Source organism: Electrophorus electricus, chromosome 22 (assembly GCF_041902795.1).
Source record: "Electrophorus electricus isolate QZ-2024a chromosome 22, ASM4190279v1, whole genome shotgun sequence".
Classification (NCBI taxonomy): Eukaryota; Metazoa; Chordata; class Actinopteri; order Gymnotiformes; family Gymnotidae; genus Electrophorus; species Electrophorus electricus.
In genome coordinates, this window is record NC_137518.1 from 16,789,608 (window position 1) to 16,814,148 (window position 24,541).

Here is a 24,541-nt window from a genome sequence, read left to right on the forward strand (position 1 = left end):
TGCAGAAACACAGTCAGCAAATCTTTAAGATTTCATTTATTATGTTTAAATGTGACAACCTAAACTGCCTGTGTGTTTTGGAAATGTCTTCGTGTCTCCGTCATGTGATTATACATACTGGTGAGAAGAAGGGAGATCCATATCTAAACCTTGCTTGGGACATTGGCATGATTTCAGAGATGCGTTAGTTTTGTGTGGGGAAAGTGGAAAGGTGTCCAGACTGTCGCGTGTTTTAATAGGTGATGGCTCCACGCTGTCCACACACCCCTCAAACTCCTCAGCATGTGACCCTGTCGTCACCCCTCCCCAAACCTCCTCAGCGACACGTGACCCTCCCACCCTAAATACTATTCAGCACACGTGACCCTGCCACCCCCACCCTCCCCTTCGGACACAACTCACTCATGCCACATGTCTTCTGCACTTTCCTCGACATTAATAAGAAGCCATGGCAGTTTTATTAGATGCTCTTGGTGCATCAAGTGGGATTTTGCAGCCACTCATGGCAGCCCTACCTAGCTCCAAACTTCTTGCGCAAGTACACCCGTCACTCTGAGATCTGTGATGCCACGGTTTGAACTGCAGCCTGGTGTGGTTCGGACTGGCGAGCCTGGCATTGGCCCTCCACGTCACGGGGCAGCCAGGACAGCACCAGACGGTGTCTTATGGGCAAAGTGGAAATGGGCTATTGTGTGTTGTACTGCATTTTTCACGCCAATACTGCAAATCATTACCCTTTAACAAATGTGCTTGTGTGTGTTTTTTTTTGTTTTTGTTTTTTTTCCCCCGTTTCCGCCTCGCTCTTGGCAGAACTTAAACATGACACGCCGTGTTGGAGATGGCCTGTTCATAGCTGATTTCCAGGTGGAACAGTTTCAAGGACCTTGTCCTTTTGTCCTCCCTGACGAATGCAGGTCTGTGACGGGTGTCGTCTGGAGCCAGCTCCTCGCCGAGCTCGTTGACTTGGCAACCTGCTTTTCGTTTGCAGTCTCGGTGTATAATTACAGCATGGCTTATACAATAGGAGAATATCACCTTACCAGACGTACCAGGCCTGTAAGTTCTGTTCTTGTTTTTTCCATATTCTGGACCCGGCGTAAGAGCCAGGTCTTGCTGTCTTTAGTTTGCAGTTGTTTTGTTTGATTGTCCAACTATCGTGTGTGTGTGTGTGTGTGTGTGTGTGTGTTTCTTTCTTTTCTCTTGAGGCATGACTTTGTATTGCTAGAAGAGTTAAATTTTTAGGTTGGACTGTTAGTGTACATCATTGGGCAGTACCCTGTTTGGAAGTTAATCCGTGGATCTTGTTTAACCTTGGTGGCCTGTGGAGTGGACAGTGCTGTGGCTTATGGATGCTGTGAAATGGGACACAACAAATGGCAGACAGACGAGCCTTTTGTTCTACGGTCCGCCCAATCCGTAGGCTAAACCCCGCAAAGCATTTACGTTACCAAAATGTCACCTTTTGAAATGTGACTTGCAGTTTCTAGATGACGGGGGAGACCGCGAGAGGAGGAGGGGGGAGAAGGACTTTGTGACTGGTAGTGCCTGTCACACACCATCACTGCTGACAGATATGTAATTTGAGGTGTTGTACATTTATGCATATGTATAGACTAGAGATTACTGGCATATAAACTGCTTTAGGAGCCCTGTTTATCACTGCTTTTCTGCATCAAGTACTCTTTTAAAGCAAAAGGATTGATTGATTTATTTATTTATTTATTTACCAATACCATTTACCATTGTGTTTTAAACAATTATTATTAATAATGCTATTAACCATCCTGAATAGTTTTGGTTCTAGAGCGTCACTGACTTCTTTACCTGAAGATTTCATTTGCTATAAGTAGATGCTTTGTGTGACCAAGACATGAGCTCCCCCTACAGGTTGGATTGGGAACTCTACCAGGGCTCCAACATGGGCAGTGGTAGGCAGAGCAAGGATTCCCAAATCCTGCAAGGACACTGTCATTAATTAAATTCTTTCCACCGGCTGTCATGCATATCTGTGTGGTGCTGTATAGCATGCCTTTTTCTTTCTCTCTCTCTCTGTCTCTCTCTGTCTCTCTCTCTCTCTGTCTCTCTCTCTCTCTCTGTGTGTGTGTGTGCACACCCAAGCTTGCACACACATGCCTTTATGGGTACGAGATGCCCCATCCCCCACCCTTAACGCATTACATTTTCCTGCCTTGAGCCTTTCAGATTCAACTGTGGAAGATGTAGCTTTAAAACTGTTCTTCTGTTTTATTCCTATGAGAACATTGTGTACTACTCTGCAAATTGTAATACTGTGCTTTTGCATATATGATGATAAAGTTGAATTAAGGTGAATTGAATTAGGGCTAAATGATGACAGACACCCTTTGTAATATCTTCTTACATGAACTTATTAATGGTGATGCAGTAAAGTGCTCATTTGCATATGGCAGCTTTTTGTGACATAATTACTACAGAGGTAGGTATTGCAATATTGAATAACAAACAATATATTGTGATATCTGCTTGCTCAGTGCCAGTGGTTCTTGGAAATCCTTTTATATTGGACTAATTAGACATGTTAAAGAAAGTTGGACATTTAAATCTGAATGTCTCTTGTGTGAGACTGCACCATGTCTCTCCTTGTGGGAAAGTGATTTTTGTGGAAATGCCTTTCAGACATGCTCTAGGAGGCTGCTCTCCTTTTAGCCTGAGCATGGTGTCCACTCGTAACCTGCCCCTCTGAGTGAGGTCAGTACCCCATAACGGCCCTTTCGCCATGTGCTTCATGGAGTCATATCTTCTGCAACATGGATCTTATGTTGGCTTACATTTTACTCGCCCCTGAACAGTTCACAGGGGGAGCACACTTGTTCTGAGAACAGCAAGGGGAAAAAGGGTCAACTTGGCTCTGTGGTGTTGACTCTCAGTATTAGAAAACCAGCCCAGTTGTGGAAGTCCTCATTTATCTTGAACGAGCTCACAGCGTGATGAGGAGCAGTGAAGTAAGCACCATGGAGCAGGCTGTCAAATTGTACAGCTCACTCAGAATCGCCTCTTTTAAGCGGCTGACCATGCATTAATGCAGCACTACAAATGGAGTCCAGACACACAGCCATCTCCTAGTGTGTGGTAAGAGATGAATATGGGTCTATTGATGTGACCCCTGGCCTGTTGCTCCGCGGTCAGAAAAATTCTGTGATGGGATGACTGCTCTTTTGCAGTGGGTGTTGCTGAAAATCCGTGTCACTCCCTTTGTGTATTTGAAATTCTCTTAATGACTTCTAGCTGGTGGTGATAGTTTATTATATTTCATTGAGAATTGAGTGGTTGTCTACACTTTTCCTTTTTTCTGCTCTTCTCATAGAAAATGTGGTAGAGTTAAGAAAGATGCATATATAGAATGTAGTGCAATTGAAAATGACCTTCAGAACGACGTGACTCATTTAAAAAGCTTATACAGCCTGATGCCTACAGATTTACGTTTAGAGTGTATAACTTGGAAATCTGAAACACCTTAACATAATACGCAAGTTTTGTTATAACCTTTTTGGTGTAGAGTGACCAGAACACGTTGGGACTCCATACTAGCTGTTAGTGCCCTCATGTAAATCCAGTTGGGCATGGCATGACGTGAAGAGGTGCTGCAGAGCACGTGGCAAGTTAAATTTGTCCCTAGAGGACATACCCAGCATCTGCTGTTAATCTCTAGAGTAAACAGAGTTTGCCATGCTAGTAGCCTTTGCACAGACCCTGCAGCTGTTGTGCCTCATTGGTGCTCTTCATGAGCTTCTCTGGTTTGCTAAATTAATTATGGTGGACAACTAATCAAGGAAAAGGGGCCACATCTTGACGCACAGGGTACGTCATTGGTTTAGGCCTCGGAGAGGGCAAATCGGTGTATTGAAGCAGTGCTACCTACAGGGGGAGCCAAAACTCCAATATGGGCTTCTCACCTCAACAGCTAGTGGCTGGAAGTTTGTCTTTTATGTGTGAAGGATCAGCTGTTCATGAGTCAACACTATAATGAGATCTTGTTCTTGATGGTAAGTGTCACAAAGTTTGTCAAAACATCACTGCATAAAGTGATGAACAACTGTTTACCAATGAATCATAAAATCACTAATAGACCTTTTGGGTGTTCTGGTACCTAGGAGCCATGCATTTCCCATGGTCCAAGCATACAACTTGATGCAAATGATCAAACAAATCTGTACAAACAGACAGCTTTGCACATCCAGACGGTAAACTGAAAAATAATTGCCACCCAAAAGGGTTAAACTTGCTGCTTTATTGCAGACACTGAGAATCCCAGTGAGGTGAATTTAAATTGCATTTGTCTTTTACACCACTTAAACATTTGTTCTTGGATATTTTACAAATTCTCTCATGTACTACAAGGTCTCCTACATGCCCTGTGTGTTCTCTCAGTTATGATTCTCTTGATGTAATGTTCACACTGATGTAACCGCTTTTATTAGCTGCCATTAATGGAAATGAATCAGTCATCCAATTAATTAATTGATGCTGTTAATGAACTTTTTGAGCTGTTGCACTCTTGCCATAGATGCTGCAAGACTGCCCAAAAGCCAGACGAGAGGTGGACCTCCACTGGCGAGCGTCACCCTGCACCCACATCGTCTGCATCGTTGACGTGTACGAGAACCTCTACCAGGGCCGGAAATGCTTACTCATCATAATGGAATGGTGAGTCACTTGTCTCCTGGCCCCTGGGCCTCATGTGCTCTCTGCCTTTGTCGCACTGAGTGTCTGTATTGACACAGTGCATTTCCCCTCCAAACATGTCTTCACACAGCACTCGCAGTAGTGACATTTAAATGAATGATACATGTAGCCCTGCATACCCTGTGAACCGATGCATTCTATTCATATCTGTACGGTAGGCAACACCTGAGAGCTACTTCTGACCCTTGTTGCAAGGGCTTGATGTCATTTTTGAGATATTTGAATCATTCAGGTACCTGGTTGTCATTCCCGAGTACACTCATGTCTGCTGTTGCAATGTCATCTGGAGGTGTCTTATCGTACCTTTTTGCGTGAAATAAGTACTAGCAGATGCCTGGAACAGTGTGGTAATCGCATGCCCAGGCGATGCTATACACGAGTGCTCAGGAAGGTTCCCAAAAGCTTAGGCATATAGACGTACATGCTTCTGGAGGTGCTGGCATCTCCTCCATATAATGCACATGCTTAGCAAGATTGTTCACCAACGCCTGTTTTATACTATGGTTACAGAACGTAGTGGGTTAATGGCAACCCTCTATGTGCTGTTTATTTGGTACTTAAGAATTAGTTATTTATTTCTTTGCTATTTTAAGCATTAGTAGTTTTTCTTTGGTGGTTAAGCATTAGTAGTTTTTTTAGGTAAGCATGGCACATGACTAAAGGATTGAAGAAAAATGGTCTTTAAAAAATGCATAGCTTTAGTTAACAATATTAAGTGTGTTATGATTAGACTGAAGAGAGCTTTTTAAACTTTTTTTTTTTTTTTTTTTTTTAATTTCCCCTGTTGGGATGAAATAAGATGCCTGCAATTTGTCGTTACCAAAGCATTGTTAGGGTGTGTGACTTAGAGGCTGCAGGCGCCCTCCTTGTCACAATAAAGCAACCAGCGCTCGAATAGGTATGGAGGAGTATGACCTTTTGTAATAAATAATTCAAAAATCTTTTGACCATGCATATCCTGCAGTGTCTCATGGTACTTTCAGATAAAATCCAGCTTCGATGCCCTGTGCCAAGCCCTTCAAAGGCCTCTGCTTAATGCTTAAGAAAAATGAGCTGGAATGTGTTCTCAGGCGTCGCTAGTTCTAAATGCTTAAAATTCACACTTGCCCAAGACCGTATCCCCGTCTCGTGTATTTTATCAAGATGCCAGGCTGCTTGCCTTTCGACGTTTCACACCTTCACACGCGGGCATGTGTTATGCTCTTTCGGTATTGCCTTACTTTGCTCAACACCATTGACATGTGAAAATCAGATATCGCGCATCACTATTTCATCTGCTTACTTTCTAAAATGTGCCTGTGACGAATGTTTTTTCACAGTTCTTATGGTGTTTGGTCACGTAAACCGCCCCGGTTGAAAGCTTGCATCGGTCGTTTTTGGAAACCAAAACCTGGTTCACGCCCGCTAAGCATAGCCGCCGTTGGGACGTGGCTTTTCACACTTTGTTGGTTTGCCGAGAGATGTGCGACTAAGCAGGGCTACAGAACTCGAATCAAAGCCAGGCGCTGACAAACAGAAAAGGCAGACATCAGTCTGTGTAGCCCGTATATGTTCCATCAGGCTTCAAGCCACAGGCTAATGCTCCTGATTCAGATCATCAGGTAGTGAATAAACCGTTCATGCACTGTGCTGAGAGGTTTAGAGGAGAAAGTTTCTATTTCCTATTCTATTTCTATTGCCATTCATATCAACAGTCACTTAACGTCGCTACACAAGCTTCATCACATCTTGAAAAACACATGAAAAATAAGGTGAAATAATGTGAAACGCATGGACACCTATATTAAAAATTATTGGAAATTAATAATTTTTTAATTTGCTTGTCTTTGCATTTCAGAAAATGTTTTATTTAAAGACCAGTATGTAATGTAATTTAAATACACAAAATTTGGTTTATTTTTAGCAGTTATTTTAGTAATAAAATCATTTTTTTCTAAAATAGAAACCAGGTGGTAGTTGTTAATTTTGAGTCTTGTATTCTCTTTTGTATATTTACTGTTGCTCTTTTACTTTTTTTAAGTATATTGATATCCACTTATTTGATTAATCAATGGTGGAATTGCTAGAATACTTTATTGCTAAAATAATCGAACACTGCAGCCCTAAGTGTGTGTGTGCGCTGCATGGATTTGTTACACTCTGGATGTTTTCTGCCATTTAGTCTTTTTAAACTGTTGACAGTTGCATTGCATCAAAATTGCTCGTTTTGGGTTTTCACCGTTAAGGGTTGCGCTGCTTTGGCCCTCAAGGAGCAGTGTAAGTACTTGGTGTTTGGCCACCAATTTTTAGGTGATTTTACATGAATAGTTGCAGTAATCAATGCAAATTCTGTCTGACTCGGATTTATGAATGTTCCTCTAACGTGTCCTACTTGGGTGCTTTGGGGAAGCTTTGCCGCCTTAGTTCCTAACCGAAGTTTCATCATCTCAGCCACAGACTATATCAGAGCTTCCCCTACTCCCCCTCCAGTCGAGGGATGCCCTTCCCCAGAGCAGGGAGCACAAGCTGCCGTGCGAAGGGCTGACCGTAAACCGATGCTGGGGGAGAGCTGAGAGACTGCAGGTCCTCCCTTGTGTGGGTGTCTTGTGGTTATCCCAGTGCATTTTTAAAGCTAACTATATATCTGAGTCATCATAACTTGGAGATAAACTGCTAGTCAGGAGAAAAAGCAGAATCGGAAACCCCAGGACTATGAAGTGTTCACGTGAGGGTTCTGCTTCCCTTTTTAGGCTGCATTGGGGATGTAAGAATTGCCAGATTCTACAATTGAATGGATCCTTTCCCTACCAGTGCCCCAAGCTTTGAGCTCTAGATGGGTTGTAACAAAATGGTCAATAAAACAAAAATGTTATCAGAGTGACCAGTTGATCCTGGGGCTTTTAACAACTACTGAGTAGTTTTTTCCCCCCCATAGAGATTGATCTGTCATCTGTGGCATATATGTCTTGAAAATCAGTTAAGACATTTAGGTGTCATGGTAGTAATTATGGAGATAAGAAAACGAGTGATTGGTTAATTTTCAGTGGTTAACAGGTAATTTCTCACATGCTTCCAGTGCAGGTTCAAGAAAGATTACAAGAAATTTAACCCAAATCAAGCACTCAGCACTTGAGCTGTGACAGGAAACAGTGCTGGGGGCCATATGAATGAGCCCAGCAGATCACAGGTAGAAATGGAAACTGCTAACATCTGCTTTTGAAATGTGCTTTAAAGTACATTTCCCCTGTGAGCAAAAAGAAAAAAAAGAAAAGAAAAATATTGTGCCCATGGTGGGTGGAAATTTGCTTAAAATGTGTTATTTGAGTGAAACCCATGGAACTAGTGGAATTTATGATGACCTAAAAACATTCATTTGCCTCATAAGAGCTGTCATTAATCCTTGAGCTCTGACACAGGCTAAATACATATGCCTTGTTTTTGCTTGCAAAGGCTTTCATTCATTCAGACTCGTTACATATCTTGAAATGAAATGGCAGACTATATATATTTATTCTGCTCTGTAGTGAAGTAAGATTCAATTTGGTGGAAGTTTATAAAGCCTCTCTAGGACAGTGTTACACAGACAACCACTGCATGCATTGCTCTGAGTTAAGGTCAGGATGAGAGAACCTCTCATTCTGGACCTCTTGGATGGTTTCGTTTTGAATTGGAAGTCACTGCATTGTAGCCAAGCTTGCTTCATGCATGGGGACATGCTGCCCTGATCAGCAATTCCCCTGGAAACAGGTTTTCCTGGGGAAATAAGCTTTGACTCCTTTTGACTTGGCTTCTGACTCCTTCACCATTAGTCGTGTAAGGACAGCCATCACCCATCCTGTAGGATTTAACTTTGATGCCGTAGTTAATCCAGATCTGCGACTGAGGCTAATGAAAGGACTTTCTTTAAGCTTTCTGGTATGTGAGATTTCAGAACCTTATCGATTATATTAATATCACAGTAACTGCGTACTTTTTTCCATTGCATATTGTTGCAATGAAAGGATACCCCCCCCCCCCCCATTTTGTCTTTTGTCTTTGTCTATTGGAGTTATAGATTATAACAGGTTTAGTTCTTTTTGTTATAGTTTTTGTCTGGCAAGTTAATCAGACAGGATTCATCACCTCGATTCATTCACTATTACCCAAATGAAGGACGGCAGATTTGTGCAGTGTTGCCAATCTTTGTCTTGCTCATCTCAAGTATTTGGATGGTTCAGCTATTTATGGGGATGCCAAAAAGTTGTCGGAAGGCAAGCCAGCCCAAAATAAGGAAATCTTCACCAAACAATAGTCACCGTCATGATGGCACGGATCCAAAACTACACCTTGACTGACGTTATTTTATTTATACATTTGGCAACACTGTCATATTGCACTCTCTCTCGCTTGCTCATCCTCACTCTTGCTCTCTCTCATTCTCTTACACATCACACACTCATACTGTCAATGGGCTTTCTAAGTTTGACCTATTTTTCAGTTCTTTTTAAGTGGCAGGATTCCAAGCAGGGCAGCCCACCCCTGCCTTCACACCTCTGCATCGTTTATGAAAACCGCACTAATAAGGGGGGGTGGGGGGAGATGGGGATAGTATGTGATTCTTCATGTGGTTTGCATTTTGTGTATGGTTGCCTTACTGAGAACTTTTGACTCCAAAAATGGTTTATACTGTAGTGCAACTAGATCTCTTCCCCCCCCCCCCCACCCATTAACAGTAAAGGGCAGGCCTATGGCTGTTGCTAGCTTTGAACATCTCAATTACTGTCCTCAAAAATGGCGCGCACACGCCAAGAACTTCAGATTCTTATAAACAGCAGTGTATTTCTTTGAAAGGCAAAGGTTCCTTGTACTTTAGTGCAAGACATGCTGACGAAGGCTAAACGTGTTAAAATGACCTATAATGAATAAATTCATAGCCCTCTTCTAACCTTAGTGGTGGAATTCCAAAATTGCATTTTGATGTGAAACTCATTTCTTTTCTTGATTAAAAATCAACTCGGTTTCGGTCCATTTGGTGTTCTGTGTATTTTCTGTAAGTATTCCACTTTGTGTTGTTCTTCTCTTGCAGCATGGATGGCGGTGAGTTGTTCAGCCGGATTCAGGACCGTGGGGACCAGGCATTCACAGAAAGAGGTACGTGTTTGTTGGTCCTTGCATGTCTCCCTGAGGCATGTGTTCATGCTGGTCCATAAGTGTCTCCCTTGACTTTCACCGACGGTGCATGCCTGACAGCTCCCTCTCTCTCGCTTCCTCCACTCTAGAGGCCTCTGACATCATGAAGAGTATAGGAGAAGCCATCCTTTTCCTTCATGCCAGCAACATTGCTCACAGAGATGTCAAGGTGAGAGCCCTTCTGCCCTTTGTTAAGCCCAGAGAGAGTTAAATCTTCTTATCCTTATGGTTGGTTACCTTCATCTTTCAGCCAGAGAACCTCTTATACACCTCGAAACGGCCCAATGCAACCCTCAAACTGACAGACTTTGGCTTTGCCAAGGAGACGACCACACACAATTCGCTGAATACTCCATGCTACACGCCTTATTACGTCGGTAAGGTGTTCTCCAGCAGTGCAAGGACTTTCCCGTTCGTTGTGCTTGTTTGGAGTATTTGCACCCAGCGATGCATCTTTTCTCGCTTTTTAAGTGCAACTGCTCTGTTTTCATGTTGTAGCCCCTGAAGTTCTTGGTCCAGAAAAATATGACAAGTCCTGTGACATGTGGTCTTTGGGTGTCATCATGTACATTCTGTAAGTGACTCTGTCTCGTACGCTGTCTTCCATGAACGTTTTCATGTCTTTGAATTGTAAGAGGTCATTCCTTCTGGACTAGGAATGAGGGCTGGCGAGTTCACTGGTCAGAGGGCCTGTTCGGGTTTTTTTTTTTTTTTTTTTTTTTCCCCTTCCCCTCGCTGTTTTTTTATTTAATTATTTTGCTGCTTTTGTGTTGTAGGCTCTGTGGCTACCCACCTTTTTATTCCAACCATGGGCTTGCCATTTCTCCCGGGATGAAGACGAGAATCCGTATGGGGCAGTATGAATTTCCTAATCCCGAATGGTCCGAGGTCTCAGAAGAAGGTGTGTGCATGTGTGCCTGCCTGCATGTGTGTTTCACACTCATTTTCATCTCAAAAGTAGGATCACGGAGGCTGTGAACTCACCCCACTCCCAGTCTTGCTAGTTTACATTGAATAGAGGTTAACTGGCTCTGATTTATTCCTTCTCAGCCAAGCAGCTTATCAGAATGCTGCTGAAGACGGAACCCACGCTAAGGATGACCATCACGGAGTTCATGAACCATCCCTGGATCAACGTAAGGACAGGCCCTTGCCCACTCATCTCCATACACACACAACCAGCGCAACCGTTTGCTGTGCAGTGCTCTTTGTAAACAGCTGTTTATATCCCACAATGCCCTATGTAGCAATCGATGGAAGTGCCCCAGACACCCCTCCACACCAGCCGTGTGCTGAAGGAAGAGAAGGACACCTGGGAGGACGTAAAGGTGACCGACTTCTCCCTGATACCGTACCGCTGTATACAATACCATAGACATCACTGACAGTAAAATGCAGCAAAAGCCCTAATACAGTAGTGCTCAAGGGCATTTTTGCAGTGCAATATATGCATAATATTTACTTTTTAATGATGTTTCCCAATATGCTACATCAGGTGTTTAAATAAATAAGACTGCAACACACACGAGCGCTACACTAATGCTACAACATTTGTTTGCTGTTTACCAACATATTACTGAACAAGAAACGATTCAAATAAGACACATTGGATCTGCATCCAAGTTCTTGTGAGGAAATAAAGACCGCATGTAGTCGAGGCCTTCAAGTTTAGCTGCGAGGATTTTTTTGCGTGCTTTTCCTTCAACCAGCCCTTATTTTTGCAATTGCTAAGGAACTGAATGCTAATGTACACTGACGGAAAAGGTCTCAAGTCTCATCATACCTCCTGCCGATGTTTAACTGCTGGTGTGTTTGTGCCCAACACAGGAGGAGATGACTAGTGCCCTGGCAACAATGAGAGTAGATTATGAGCAGATCAAAATCAAAACCATTGAGGACTCCACCAATCCTTTGCTGATAAAGAGGAGGAAGAAAGCCAACATGGCTACTAAGAATCAAACCCCAGCCTGCTGAGTGTTGGTCTCCAGCTCTCCATGTGTACACACACACACACCTTCAAAAAGTCAAATGCATACTTTCAAAAGGTTTAAAAAGGAAGCAATAATTCATGAAAATGGGTAAAAAGTGTGAGCGAATGGTAATTCCTTAAAACTATTTTTTTATCCTAATCTTTTTCTCTTTTAATGTTTGTTTGTTTTTAATGAATCATTTTATTACTCAAACATTGTAACTAATCAGCCACTCTGCACCCTGACATCAGGTTAGAACATCTGGAGAGCAAAAAGATTATGAATTTAAAGAGTTAATGTCTGTATAATCTCCCATTATTATGGCATCATAATTACTGTTTTCCTCACATGGTGAATTGGGTTATTAGAATACTTAAGAAACGTTAGAGCGCTCTGTATTCTAAATCAACACCTTTTGGTTCATTTGTCACGCACACTTGTTACTGCAGTTTAATTTCATACTACTCTTTTATGTTATGTGGATTTACAAAGAGTTGCACTGTATATCTATAGGACACCCAGTTTGTGGATGTATAACTCAGGCTCTCATGACAGGCCAGCTCGAGGAACTTGAGCCATATGCAAGCTTCCTCACCGAGCACGTTTAGCCCTTTCTCACACACACACACACCCCTTCTCAGAAACACCCCTGCAATTGTATTGTTTGCTAATTCCAAATAATGTGATGCGCTGTAGGTGCCAACGTGTGGATGGGGCAGGCGCGTTTCTGAAACGACTTGTGGAATGTAGACGATATCTGTGACGCGTTAGACGCGACACTCTTGTACTCCCGTCCGAGCAACATCCACTCTCAGCGCTCAGACTTTTCAGACCTGCAGGTTTTGAGTGGCCTCTCTTGTTGAGGTTTGTCCATTTGATTTGAAAGTAATGGGACCTCCTCCGTCTCCTTTGCGGAGTCTTGCCTAATTATTGAGGAAACTCCCTTTCCAACATTTTATTCCTGCTTTACCTTCTCCATGCTTGACTCTGGGTTCAGTATACTGAGTCACCTTGTCAATGCTATGCATAAAATTTCCCTAACTACTCTCTTCTCCCTTAGTCTTTTTAAAGAATGTTGGTCAGTGTTTTGTTAAAAAAAAATATGTAGAGTGGCTGTACATTTAATGCAAAGTTTACACTGTTTTTAACCTTTACCAGTAAACAGCAAAGCCCTTTCTGAGTTGATCAGAATACTGAGAGATCAGTGTGGGGGGTTACGCTCCTCTGTGGGTGTGAATGGATACTGCTGGATGGACAGTTTCTGTTGGGGAATAACTGGGCTTTCATAAAATCAACGTGTTTTTGTACTTTTTATGCCTTTTTCCTCCCTCAAACATCCAGCCTCAGTACCCAGTAAACATGTCAGAACAAACCATTTGAGAAGAGCTATATTTTGACCCCTCTGACTTCAAGCCCCAACTGCTATGCTGGTTTTCTCTGTTTCTCCTATATGCGGTTGTATTGCAGGAATCCTATTTTAATTGATGCAAGCCCAGTTGATGCAGAGTAGTAGCAGGTTTAATGGTAGAACGTGTCTTGCTTTATGGGGAAAGAAGTGTACAGGAGATCTTCCAGCTTGACTGGCTTTGCACTGATGGTATGTCTGGCTGTGTTGTAAAAAAAAAAAAAAAATTGAGTCCATATGCTCAAATTTGAATACAGTTTGTGTTGAAAGTACGCATGTTGACTAACACAAGATCACCCAAAGTGACCCAGATTTCTGCGCCGACTTCTGATGTGCTTGTTGTTGTTCAATCTGCGATTTGGAAGAATTTTCTTTGCATTTCTTTGATCCTTTTGTTCTAATTATTCTTATTCATTTGTAAGCCATTGTTACACTTTTTTTTTTTTTTTCTCCCAATTTCACAAAGATGGCTTTTTGCCTGGAAAAAGACATATAGAATGTAGAATTGTTGCCCAAGTCCGAGGATAACCTGCAGGGGAGTCAAAGGAAATGTTTTCCATGTTCAACTGCTGTACCTAGGTCTTGGTCTGTTTCAAATTTGGATTAAAACACATGAAAACAAACCTGCATTTGAGTCATGTTTATATACTGGCCTAAAATGATGCAGTGCTTTACAATATACTAGAATGATTTGTGACTTTTTCCCCTTATAAGTTTATTTGTACATGAGTAAGTTATTTTAGGGTAAATGTCATTGTAGTTGACTTGTTTCCTCTGTATAGTACTGTCAATGTAGGCAAAACATGGTTGTTAATGTGAGCCATTCTCCTCTTCATGGACAGTAATGGTTGTTGAGGTCATGTAATAACCTTGGGTTACCCTCATGAGAGAGCTGAGCTGAGGTTTTGGGGTTTGGCATTTTTGTAACTCATCTTGAGATGTTGGCAGTTTGTCAAAGTGCAACTTGGTTTTGATCGGATGAGGCTTGAACACCTGTTTTGAAGGAAAGTCTACCACTACTGGTAGTTTGATGCTACTTGTGAGCTCTCCAGAACACTTCAGAGATTTCTGAAGCGGTTATAAAAGGAGCTAATCATTATTATTATTATTGTCATTATTATTATTATATTGTGCATTCTACTCTGCTTTAAGTTGGAAAAGCTCTGTCCAAGGATTTTGAGTCACCATTTTTCTTTTTCTTAGAATAAGGAAGAAGGATGGGAGTGGTGGTCTTGGTTTCATTGAACCCAGCTTTAGCAGCAATGGATGCTGGGTGCGATGGTAATTAAGTAGTAGTGGTCTGAACCTTTGATTGCACAGTGCTTGTGAGGCCAGGACCGCCCACCACATTTCTCAACAAAGGGCCCCCTTCCTTTCAGAATTCTAGGACACCCTCATTCTTGCTTCCATGTCTGCATCTTCAGCTGTTGATTTTATGTTTGCCACTAAAAAGCACAGCTGATCAGTGTTCCAAGTCAGCTTGAGACCTTGAAGTGCTTATTCGTGCTAGAGTATAAAATACTGGTTTTAATTTGAAGTGGTCTACCAGCTAATACCCATCGCAGATTTAGTGGTGAGAGGCTGCTGTTGTACTGTTCGCTGATGGGAGAGAAGGAAATTCCCAAGAAGCCACTTAAACTCTACAGCTGTGAAATGTACAAAAGGTTTTCTCTCATCAGGAAACTTGTAATGTAAGGTAATATGATTGGAGACTTTCTCGTCCTCCAAGAGGATAAAGTTTGAACAATGCCTGTAAGTATGAACATTGCTTTTTCTCTTAGCCTCTAACTGGAAGAGAACTGCCTCCAGAATTTGTTATTCAGAATCGGACTAAACATACTTTCATTGTTGGTAAACAACTAGGTGATCAATGCCAGGCAAACCTGTACCACCAATTCAAGGAAGACAGCTGTCAATCCGTGAAATAGAAGTTCACAAGCAGCAAAAACTTATCTTGTGTCGAAGATCTTTTCACACATTAGAATGCAACTGAAAAATGGTTTAGTCGTAGTTGCTTGATGCAATGTGCATTGCTTTGCTTAGTAAACTAAAAAAACCACAGCAGTGAAAATTGTTGCTGGTCCTTCATGTAATGAAGAGAAAGAACAGCAAGCTCAACATGCTCATTCAACACATACACCATTTGACTTGTCTTTCAGTAACACATCATTTAGGCCAGTGCTTAAGGTACTTGACTAGACTAGTAATCAGAAGGTTGCCAGTTCAAATATCACCATAGCCAGGCTGCTGCTGTTGAGTCCCTGAGCAAGACCCTTAACTTTCGTTTGCTCAAGTTGTGTTCAGTCAGAATTGTAACTTAGTCATTTAGCTGGCGCTTTTATCCAATATGAAAATGTAACGTCATTCAATGATGTGTGCCTCCTTTATCATGCATTATTCAATAATTGTTCATAATTCAATAATGTGTACTTGTCCCACCTATTCTGAATCAATGGCTGGCAAAGTGCAAACGAATAATTTTGCAATACTAAAATGTGTAAATCCAACAACTGATTCTGTGAACCATTCACATGTAGGAAATTCACAGTAACAGGATCTCAGTAACGTGTGCTTATTCATTCACAAAAGTGTTCCTCCTACTGAGAAAGATGACACTCCTGATCTGACACACTGACTTGTGTGTACTTTCTCAATTCCTTTTTGCCCCGCTGGTTTCTCCGAATGCGCACTCTACATACGGCTGCGGCGTGAACTGCAGACACAGCTGAAGTACCGATCTAGAGTACTTCATTTTAGAGGTTAAGGGTTTTGATATGCAAATCAATTATGTAAAAAACGAAGTACTTTGTAGTGATGAGATTCTAATCAAATAATTTTTTAAAAACTTTACCAAGCAAGTAATTAAGAACGTATTTACAATGTTGGCCTGCCAACCCGCAGTAGCCGCTTGAGGGAAGGAAATTACACAAAGGGATAAAAATAATCGTCCAATAGAATGTGCATAATTTAGCATGCATCATTTAAAAACACGCCCATCCTTCACCATGTGTCATTCAGTAGCATACAGCATGTACTTTTAGTTCTTTTGGTGGGCAGGGGTAGATTTAATGTGCAGTGGCTACAATTACAATGCTGTCACAATTACATACAAATTCCCGCACATCAACATATATCGATACATCATTTGCCATATCTGATACAAAACCTCATTTAAAAACCATTTAGCACCTTGGGTTTATAGATCTGATAATTATATATTGCTTCCATGTCCAAGGGAAGCTCAACTCTTTCATTGTTATTTATTTGTTTAAGTATTTTTTTTATTTACTAATGTTCACTTTATTATAGCCAGGTCCTATCCCTGCTATTATGGGATGGCTACCACCCTAGAAGGGTAAGGATTTGCGGGTGTTTCCTCTGAGAGATATTACATTCCCAGTCTAAATCGCCACCCTTTCCTGGTTTCCCAGTTTAAGTCCCAATCCTATCCTGGTCTGCAAGAAGGTCTGTTTCTGCCGTTCATCTAGTCCACAGATGGGGTCAACCAGGCATTTTTGCAAACTTACAAAGAAGCCACTTGGGATGCAGGCTTCAACTGACTTTCTTTGTGGAATTCACCCTCAGCTTACAGCAAAATAGATGTGATGACATACGAAAAGGTAGAATATTGAAAAAGCAAATATTGAGGGGGAAAATTGGAAGGTCTTTCAATGACACAAATGCAAGACTGAGTGAGTGTACGTAACCATTGCATGTTACAGGCACAATAGAACTCCTGCTTCTAGTTAATCAGGGATTACAAAAAGTAAGTGTGATCATATAGTATGAAGTGCTCAACAGCATTTGCAGGCAGTGTAAGATTGGACAGCATACATTATAATGCAGTATACAACCATGTGGAGTATGAAAAGAGAGTTAACACTGTGTTCAAGCGCTTGTGTGTCTAAATATCAAGCATGCATAGATTCTATGGCTAGACACCTATTGTTGAATCTATTGGTAAACGTATACACGTACTTCTTCCCTGGTGGTAAAGCAGTGGAAAAATCGTACTGCGCTTCTGTATTTATTTTCAGATATTGGTTGATCACTTGTTGTGTTAATTTCCATTTTAAATGTCTTTAGCTAGTTATGTTTATTGCTATTATACGCTTGCAGATTTTACGTACTGTCATTGAATCTGAAGTCCACAAGATCAAAGTCCAGCAGATTAGATTGGCCTCATAAATCCAGTTATGGCATCTGCTCACAAGGGCTCATGGCTAAAATAAATGGTGCATGGAAAACAGATGAGCTATAGATTCATGGTACATTCAAAGTATTTAGAAGTGTTTGTTCAATGTATATGTTTAAATACCTTTATGCCACTGGTTTTGCATGTCTGCATGTGTGTGCTAATGCTATGAAACACCTCTGCTTAAGACAAATTTCTGTTCAATGAGGCAAGTCCATTTTTTCTTTCAGTCTATTGAGCAAGATTCCCAGACTGGCATAGTTTGAAAAGTGGGCTCATTAGTCTGTCAGTGCTGTGTTTGTTCCTTGTGGTGATGTGGACAATATGCTGTTAGGGGCTTGAGGAAGCATGTGGAGAATAAGTGCTTCCTATAAGACACACAGAGGCCAGACCTGGTAGAGGCAACTGGTCTTAATTCTGGTGCTAATTCCAGCAGTAGCTTTGCTCTCTTTCTTGGAAGAGCTTCTGAAGACGTCCAGCAGCTCTAAGTCCCAGTCACAGATATCACATACACTGATCACAGTGTGAACTAGAGGGATGGATCCAACGTGGTGCAACTCGAATGTAATTGCGCTTTATTTTTATGTAAAGTGCTTTCGATTTCCGAAACAACAAAGACACCTCAAAGCTTTACTCAGCACTGCCTGAACTGAAACTATTTTTTTCTCTTCTTTTTCTTTTTGCTGACACCAGGCTGCTCTCACTCTAACCAGCATGCTGGAGTTGCATGGCCGTTAGACGTTTGCTTTTCTTATACAGTTTGTGAAGCGGGGTGTGCTGTATGAATTTACTGTAAAGACATGACTTGCTGGAAATTGCCCTATATAGGTCAGTTCTGAGGTTAGAGATCTCATTCTTCAACAATGTCTTTACTCAGTTTATGGCACACCCTAATGTCACAAATCCACACTGAGATTGTATCATTTAATGTTTTCAGTATTTTTTGAACCCCAAACACTCAAGCTGTATGACTTGCAGTACCACTGCAGAACTCAATAAAAATAACATGAGACAAAATGTAGCACTTTTACAGTTTGTTTAATCCAAATATAACGCATCATAAACATTTGATACTTTAGCAGATACTGATACATTCAACATTTGGAGATGTAATTTACACAACATAATAATAAATTAGAGATTGAAGTGAGATCAGTGTTAATAAATATTATTATACTATACTATTATATCATTTATATTGAATTTTATCCTAGATTAAAAACCTAATTGCAGAAAGCAACTATGTAGAATAAGAATAACCTTGGTCAATGTGACTTATAAAACAAAAATTCATAAACTTACTTCTTTTAAGAACATCCTTATTGCGAACGTTTCAAGAGTTAACACTCTAGAAAACACCAGTGCAAACAAACGTGGCGGAAGTAGTGTTGCAGCAAACCAGAGAGGCACCTGGAGTTATTCAAGTAGCGGCCAGATCATGGCAACAGCATCAATGTTCATACACAGAGACTTTTATAGCGTATCCAGTGCAATGTCTTTTTCCTTAGCCATTCTTGTTCCCAGCCTATGGGAATAGTCGTCACTTATTCACAGGTTATCCGCCGTGCCCTTATTTGCGTTTAGGCTTTTTGTCTTTTTGATGCTAGATAATTTTCAATGTAGTTGAACAACAGATCCAGCTCTCCCATGGCTTTGTACAGACCTTTACCCGCCATCTACAAGCAGATTAACCCATGAGCCACAGTTGACATTCATAACCATCATTACATGCCTTTCTCATATATGACTGATTTGTTGTTTGCAGACTTATTAACACTTACTTGGTTATATGAATCTTTGATGGTTGAAATTTCAAAAGGTTTTTCGCATGCGAAGTAATTCCTCTGTAACAAAAATATGTATGTCATTTTAGGACTCTAGTATTGGTGCGCATCCGTACGCACACACCTGTCATTGACGCATGTGAAAGACCTGCGCTGTACTAATGGACCAGTTTAAGCGTTAAAAAAAGGAACGTAAGCCATCGAGCCTTCGAAGAAAACATTCACGCCAACTCAACCTGAGGATTTCTCTGCGTCGCTAACAGCAGACTTGTGATGTGGAAGAGCTGCGCTCATGACTGACGGCGTTTTACTGCGAACGATGATTCATTTGCAAGCGTAACGCTACAGTTCCCAACGTGCGCCCGTCGGCATGTTTATGACAACGCACAAAGGTACGACGGGGCTTGTCATTAATATGTGGCTGCTTGCCTCTTTACATGGCTGTAATGAACTGCAAATCCGTTATTTTAGTGAGGAAAACACCCGGACACTTACGCATTTGGCAAGCTCCCTCTTCAACTCCAGGAAAATGTTTCCAATGGCGTCTATTGGCTTTTTGTAGAGGCTTTTTACTTCTAAGGCAGCGGTAGGTAAAACAGTTTCCAAGTAAAAATACAAAATTTCTTTCATTACATGGCATCCGTAGGGGCTCTGTAAGTGAAATGAGACATCAAATATCAGGTCTGGTTGTAGTCAACCACTTTTCAAAAGTAGTCACAGTGGCTTTGTGACAGTTTAGATTCATGTTACTCTTCACTTTCGTTATGACTATTGTGTTGTTATTGCTAAGCAGATATGAAATGGTGGGAAAGAACCTGCAGTGAAGTTTAAAATAAAAATCTAACTGTAAATAAAATTAATTTAAACATTGCAGTATTATTAGTGATGCAACACCAGTTGAGAGAAGTGTGTGTTTGTGTCTGACGCTTACTTTAACATTTTCAAGCACTGTCCTGTTTAATAGTGCAGTCTCAAGATCATCATTTTCTTCCTGAACAGACAGAAATAAACCCACCAAATTAAGAATCATGAATCCAGTCTTATACCTGCCACAACACCTCTCCATGATAAGTATTGCATTGCAACTTTATTTACTCTCGAGGAAAACTACTATAAACATCTGTGTAGACTTTCACTTTTTTCCCCCCAAGTTTTCCATGCTGTGATATCTTTTTGTTTTGACACAAATGCAATGCCTCTTCTCTCCTGAGCTGAACCGTTAATCTTTGCATCAGTACCACTCTAGGCAACTAATGTGGGTTAAGAAGAAAACAGTACTCACATAGTAGTCTTGTATCTGAGAGTATGAGGAACGCAGATGTTTCAGTCTGACTGGGAATCCCTCCACAAACTCACAGCATTTGTCCTTGCAGTTGATTCTTTTGCTCCGAGCGTACTCAAACAGCAGTGCTGTCAGAAGAGAAAGCAGGAGGGCCCTTGAGAAGAGCATTCTTGAAGCAGGTGTCCTGTTTCACTGGCTGTTAACCCTTTCGTAAGAGTTGGCTGGACCCCAAAGGGTGGCAATGTGCTGAAGGACTTGGAGGTGTCTGTTTTATACCCTATTTTGAAAAAATTCCTACCTGTTTCCTGTGGGGCTATAGATGCATTTACTGGTAGTACATAACCCCCTCTTAGCCTATGTCATCACATACACACACACTCACTCTCTCTCTCTCTCTCTCTCTCTCTCTCCCTCTCTCCCCCATTCAGTTTTCTTATGTTGCATAAATGGAATTTCTTTTTAATGAATGACATCTTAGATTTATTTTCCATTAGAGTCAGTTATCCATGATGGTAATAAAACAGAATACTATTGATCAACTTTTTTTAAGAGACTCATCCAACAGTGCATATGATGACATGATACACTTTCTACCAGCTTTATTTCCATGTAAGTTGTTCATCATGGTAGACAAGGGCATTTCAAATTTTCATCCTAAATTGTGCTTTGGATGGCCATGTTTGACAGATATGCTGTGGTACATGTTTTAAAATGATAATTTCAGAATGAATGTGGGACTGTATTTAATGAGATTATTCTGCTTATTACATTTTGATCATCAGGCTAAAACAGGCATTAGTACAATCACAGTCAATAAATATTCTCACAGTACAGTGACAACTTATATTGCTTAAGGTAAATAATGGGAATTCACACATATATTTTGTCATGTGTGAAATATGCGTATTTTGAAAACTTGTTAGTTTTCGTCTCTTTTGTCCATTATTACAGACATAAAGGAAGCCCAGTCCACCTAGATCAGTCAAGTTTACTTTAAACATAATGTGTGGCCAATAGTAGCATTTCCATGCATTTATATGCAATATAATGCAATTTAATGCAATATATTTCAAATCTATCCCCATCTCAAATGATCATTTTTAGACTGGGGGGAATATGTAGTGCATTTAATGAGTTCCTATGTCACATGAAATTATGGTTTATCAAATCATTTGTCAGGTTTTAACATTTCTTGAGTATGACCCATTAAAACTGGCACTTGCACACAACTTTCTGTTTTTATTCAGTCTAGGCAGTTCAAAGGAAAAGGATTGAGTTTATTTTCTAGGTAAACAGAGTGAGTGTGAATGGCGTGTTGTTTCATGATTGATCAATAAAGCAGACCCGTTTTAGGTTAACCCAGATGGTGCTTGTGGCAAGACCAACCCATGATGCAAAAGCTTGTTCCCTCAGCCCGAGATGAGAGGTGAGAAACCTGCTCTGCTTAGGCTTCAGGGCTTTGGTTTTGATTACTGTAAGCCAATGAACATTAACATAATCATTTGCATGTGAATGATGTCTTGAAGTTGAGGGTTTAAAAAGGTTTCTGACACAGGGATGCTTTTGGAATTTGCATAAGTTCTTCTCTTTAATCATCTTGTTCTCCAGTTGCAGCTATAGCTATTATTGGTTTTTGGTTTTTTTTTTGTTTTTTGGGGGGTGGGGTGTGTGTGTGTGTGTGTGTGTGTGTGTGTGTGTGTGTGTGTGTGTGTGTGTGTGTGTGTGTTTTAGGTCATTCCCAGTTTGGCTAGCAGCTGCAGGGCAAAAAGATTTATGCATGTCTTTCTTCTATACCTGTCTGATGTTCTAGCTTTTGAGAATAGCACGTAGCACTGCAAAGCATCTCCACATGCCTGCAGACTGGCATTAACTGACCAGTGGATTCTTCTGTACTGGGCATGCTTCAGAAACAACACAGTCAGAAGAGAAGGCCCCAAACAGGTGCCTTCTTGTTGCCAGAGCCCTCTCTGGCCAGCTGGTAGTGCTTGTGTAAGAGTTGGCTGAACTCCCAAGAAAGGAGCTGTGATGAAGGGCTTGGAGGGATCTTTTTAATAGCCCGTTTTGAAAAATGTCCTCTCGCTCCCATTTAGTTACATATATTGCATAGATTCTCATTAAGTTTCATAGGTTTACTTGCATTAATTTCATAAGTTCATTGATGTTTTATTAATGAATGACGGTCATCTTAGATTGTCTTTCCATTTTCTTTCCTTAAAGGTAATACATTGGAATAGAATCAGATTTTTGTGAAGATCTGTTTATTTTACAATACATATGATGATTTAACAGTTTTTCTTTTGCTCTCAGGTAAATTTAAGTAATATTAGTGATGCAACACCAGTTGAGAAAGAAGTCTGTGTTTGTGTCTGACGCTTACTTTAACATTTTCAAACACTGTCCTGTTTAATAGTGCAGTATCGAGCTCATCATTTTCTTCCTGAACAGACAGAAATAAACCACCAAATTAAGAATCATGAATCCAGTCTTATACCTGCCACAACACCTCTCTATGATAAGTATTGCATTGCAACTTTATTTACTCTCGAGGAAAACTACTATAAACATCTGTGTAGACTTTCACTTTTTTCCCCCCAAGTTCTCCATGCTGTGATATCTTTTTGTTTTGACACAAATGCAATGCCTCTTCTCTCCTGAGCTGAACTGTTAATCTTTGCATCAGTACCACTCTAGGTAACTAATGTGGGCTAAGAAGAAAACAGTACTCACATAGTAGTCTTGTATCTGAGAGTACGAGGAACGCAGATGTTTCAGTCTGACTGGGAATCCCTCCACAAACTCACAGCATTTGTCCTTGCAGTTGATTCTTTTGCTCCGAGCGTACTCAAACAGCAGTGCTGTCAGAAAGCAGGAGGGCCCTTGAGAAGAGCATTCTTGAAGCAGGTGTCTTGTCTCACTGGCTGTTAATCCTTTCGTAAGAGTTGGCTGGACCCCAAAGGGTGGCGATGAGCTGCAGGACTTCCTGTTTCCTTATTGGCTGGAGATGCAGTTTAGTAGTAATACATACCCCCTCTTAGCCTATGCCATCACACACACACACACACACACTCCCTCTCTCTCTCTTTCTCTCGCTCTCCCATTCAGTTACATAAGTTTTTTATGTTGCATAAAAAATAATTTTTAAAGAATAAGAGTCATCTTAGATTTTTTTTTCTTTTATAGTCATTTATCCATGATTTGTAATACATTAGAATCAGATGTTTTTAAAGAAGCTTATCTAACCGTGCATATGATGATGTAATCAACCATGTTCTCCTCTTACTCTCCTACTCAATTACGTAGGTTTTTGAAGTTGCATATATTAAATCAGTTATCCATGACTATAACACACTCTATTTAATTAATTGGACTTCTTGTGTTGTCATTCCAACACTGCCTGTCTCTTGTTCCTTTTCTTAGGCGCATAGGGTTACATTACTTCTGTCACAAACTGATAAGAACAGCAGGTAAGCATTTAATCAGAGGGTTGCCAGTTCAAGCTCCACTACTGCCAAGTTAGCACTGTTGGACCCCTGAGCAAGGCCCTTAACCCTCAATTACTCAGATTGTACCCAATCATAATTGTAAGTTGTTCTGTATAAAGTCATCACAAATGCAAGTCTGGATAACCATAGAGTACAACCTGTTACTGACTTATTGCTATAAAATCTGTAGATCTGTAATAATTAAAAGCATTAAGAACTCCATGCACACCATTAGGGATCGTTAGGGATTGCTAATTGACCAACATTTATTACCACGATTATTCTAGTTGATCCAAAGCAGCTGTTCAAAAGACTCTCTCAAATTCTTGAAAATGACACAAATAAAGTAAGATACTCATAATACCACACCTTTCCACATTGGCTTTAGCAAACTCACAGAATACTGGAAGACGTAAACAATTCAGATACTAATTTAGACCTATGTAGTTCATGAGGTCATCGATCAATCACCCATTCCTGTCAGATGACAACATGAATAGGTCGTGAATCTTTACCTCATGAATGGGCTGCCTAAAAAGGATGGATTCCTTCT

General features: G+C 40.8%; 2 protein-coding genes across 4 annotated transcripts in view; one reads left to right on the forward strand and one right to left on the reverse strand.

Annotated features, from left to right (window-relative positions):
• The window catches only part of mapkapk2a (MAPK activated protein kinase 2a), a 28,551-nt gene extending 14,683 nt beyond the window's left edge, over positions 1–13,868 (forward strand). For 2 of the 3 annotated variants that reach the window (XM_035520328.2, XM_081705172.1), the window contains exons 2-10: positions 4,544–4,683; positions 9,767–9,831; positions 9,960–10,039; positions 10,121–10,247; positions 10,369–10,444; positions 10,647–10,771; positions 10,921–11,006; positions 11,118–11,198; positions 11,698–13,868. In XM_035520328.2, coding sequence (XP_035376221.1) covers positions 4,544–4,683; positions 9,767–9,831; positions 9,960–10,039; positions 10,121–10,247; positions 10,369–10,444; positions 10,647–10,771; positions 10,921–11,006; positions 11,118–11,198; positions 11,698–11,844 — 927 coding nt within the window. In that variant the 3' untranslated portion in view covers positions 11,845–13,868. Of the gene's footprint in view, positions 1–914; positions 1,057–4,543; positions 4,684–9,766; positions 9,832–9,959; positions 10,040–10,120; positions 10,248–10,368; positions 10,445–10,646; positions 10,772–10,920; positions 11,007–11,117; positions 11,199–11,697 lie in introns of all 3 variants that reach the window. The other variant, XM_081705171.1, reaches the window with a different exon arrangement.
• Positions 13,869–14,005: 137 nt separating this feature from the next.
• Positions 14,006–23,322, reverse strand: il10 (interleukin 10). Its single transcript, XM_027012909.3, has 6 exons — positions 23,234–23,322; positions 20,507–22,943; positions 20,156–20,215; positions 19,720–19,875; positions 19,222–19,284; positions 14,006–19,116 (listed from the first exon to the last, which is right to left on the reverse strand). The coding sequence occupies exons 2-6, from the start codon at positions 20,672–20,674 to the stop codon at positions 19,021–19,023; spliced, it is 543 nt and encodes a 180-aa protein (XP_026868710.1). The 5' UTR covers positions 20,675–22,943; positions 23,234–23,322; the 3' UTR covers positions 14,006–19,020.
• Between the last annotated feature and the right edge of the window lie 1,219 nt (positions 23,323–24,541).